The sequence below is a fragment of the Theropithecus gelada genome, chromosome 1 (assembly GCF_003255815.1).
Source record: "Theropithecus gelada isolate Dixy chromosome 1, Tgel_1.0, whole genome shotgun sequence".
Classification (NCBI taxonomy): Eukaryota; Metazoa; Chordata; class Mammalia; order Primates; family Cercopithecidae; genus Theropithecus; species Theropithecus gelada.
The window spans coordinates 24,080,454-24,082,076 of NC_037668.1; the positions used below are offsets into that span (position 1 = coordinate 24,080,454).

A 1,623-nucleotide genomic window follows, 5' to 3' on the forward strand; every position below is an offset into this window, starting at 1 on the left:
TTTTTCTAACCACCTGAGAGATGAACGGTGGTTTTATTCTTTACATTTAATTGTTTGTCCTTTCTGGCATTTATTTTGATAAGTTGTGTGGAAAAAGTATTTATCTTCCTCTTTTCCTCCCTCCTACCACTTGCTCTCTCTCTCTCTCTTTCTTCCTGATTTCAAATAGATTTTCTACCATTTTAAAACTTGTCTTTCAGCCTGATAACAGAGGTTACTTCTTGAGAACATGTTTCTCTAGTCATGATTGTGTGTACACACACACACACACACACACACAGGAGAGCAGTGTTACAGTACTGGAGACTGGGGGATAACCACAAACAAGACTGAGAGGAAAAGTGTGTCGTGATCATCTCTCAGTTTAAGCCTGAAAGGAATCTAAACATTTTTTAACTACTGAAAACCCCATTTCCCTGGGGCCCACTTCCTCTGCAATGTATGGTCTTTCTGAGGGCTGCCTTTACGTCACGATTCCTCAGACAGTAAATGATGGGGTTGAGGAGTGGAACAATGACAGTGTAGAGAACAGATACCACTTTGTTGGAATTGTAGGCATACATGAGTTTGGGACGGGCATAGGTGAAAAGGGTTGTGGAATAGAAGAGAATTACAACGGTCAGATGGGAGGCACAGGTGGAGAATGCCTTTTGGCGGCCCTGAGCAGAAGGGATCCTGAGGATGGTGGCAAGGATAGCAGCATAGGATGCCATCACAACACAAAGAGGAAGAGCAATGACCATGAGGGCCAAGAAGAAGTCCACCAGCTCAGCCTGTGAGGAGTCCTCACAGGAGACGTTAAGGAGTGGAGAGATATCACAAAAGTAGTGATTGATCTGAGGCGTGCCACAGTAGTGAAGTTGTGCTATAAAAACCATCTTAATCATGGCAGTCATGAGTCCACAGAACCAGCATCCTCCAGCCAGTGTGCCACAGAGCTGGTTGATCATGATGACTGGGTAGCATAGTGGATTACAAATGGCTACATAGCGGTCAAAGGCCATGACAGCAAGAAGGATGTACTCAGTGCAGACAAAGGTCACAAAAAAGTAAAGTTGAGTCATGCAACCATTGAAGGAAATACTCTTGTCGTGACTGAGGAAGTCAACAAGCATCTTGGGGCTGATGACTGTGACATACCACATCTCCAGGAAGGAGAGGTGGCTCAGGAAGAAGTACATGGGCTTATGTAGCTGCCCATCACTGTGGATAGCTAAGATGATAAGAAGATTCTCCAGCAGTGTCAGCAAGTAGGTTGCCAGGAAAACGGAGAAAAGAAGAAGCTGGAAGGCTGGTCGTGTTGGAAACCTCAGAAGAATGAAATGTGTTGTCACTGTACGATTATCTACTTCCAGAATTATGGTGGTCATGACTGGCTGTGGGCACAGACAAAGTCAGTTCCTTCCATGACACAAGCACTAGTCTATGGTTATTTGTAATGATAGAGCCCACCACTAGCAAATTTATCACAATAGGAGGTCTCTGCTTTTTTATCTGACTGCCTCTTGAATTATGGTGAGAACCAAAGCTTTTGAGAAAAGGGAGCTTATATTTTAACTTGTTTTCAAATTTTCTCAAGAGCAGTAACTTGTCCAAGGTCACACAAAATAGAGGTTATAACTT

At 43.6% G+C, this 1,623-nt stretch overlaps 1 protein-coding gene across 1 annotated transcript; it reads right to left on the reverse strand.

The window, feature by feature from the left end:
- Positions 1–392: 392 nt before the first annotated feature.
- LOC112615697 (olfactory receptor 6Y1) lies at positions 393–1,370 on the reverse strand. Its single transcript, XM_025372583.1, has one exon. The coding sequence runs from the start codon at positions 1,368–1,370 to the stop codon at positions 393–395; it is 978 nt and encodes a 325-aa protein (XP_025228368.1).
- Positions 1,371–1,623: the final 253 nt, after the last annotated feature.

Excerpts from the sequence above, each read along its gene's own strand:
- LOC112615697 (XM_025372583.1), bottom strand. The coding sequence starts at position 1,370 with ATGACCACCATAATTCTGGAAGTAGATAATCGTACAGTGACAACACAT.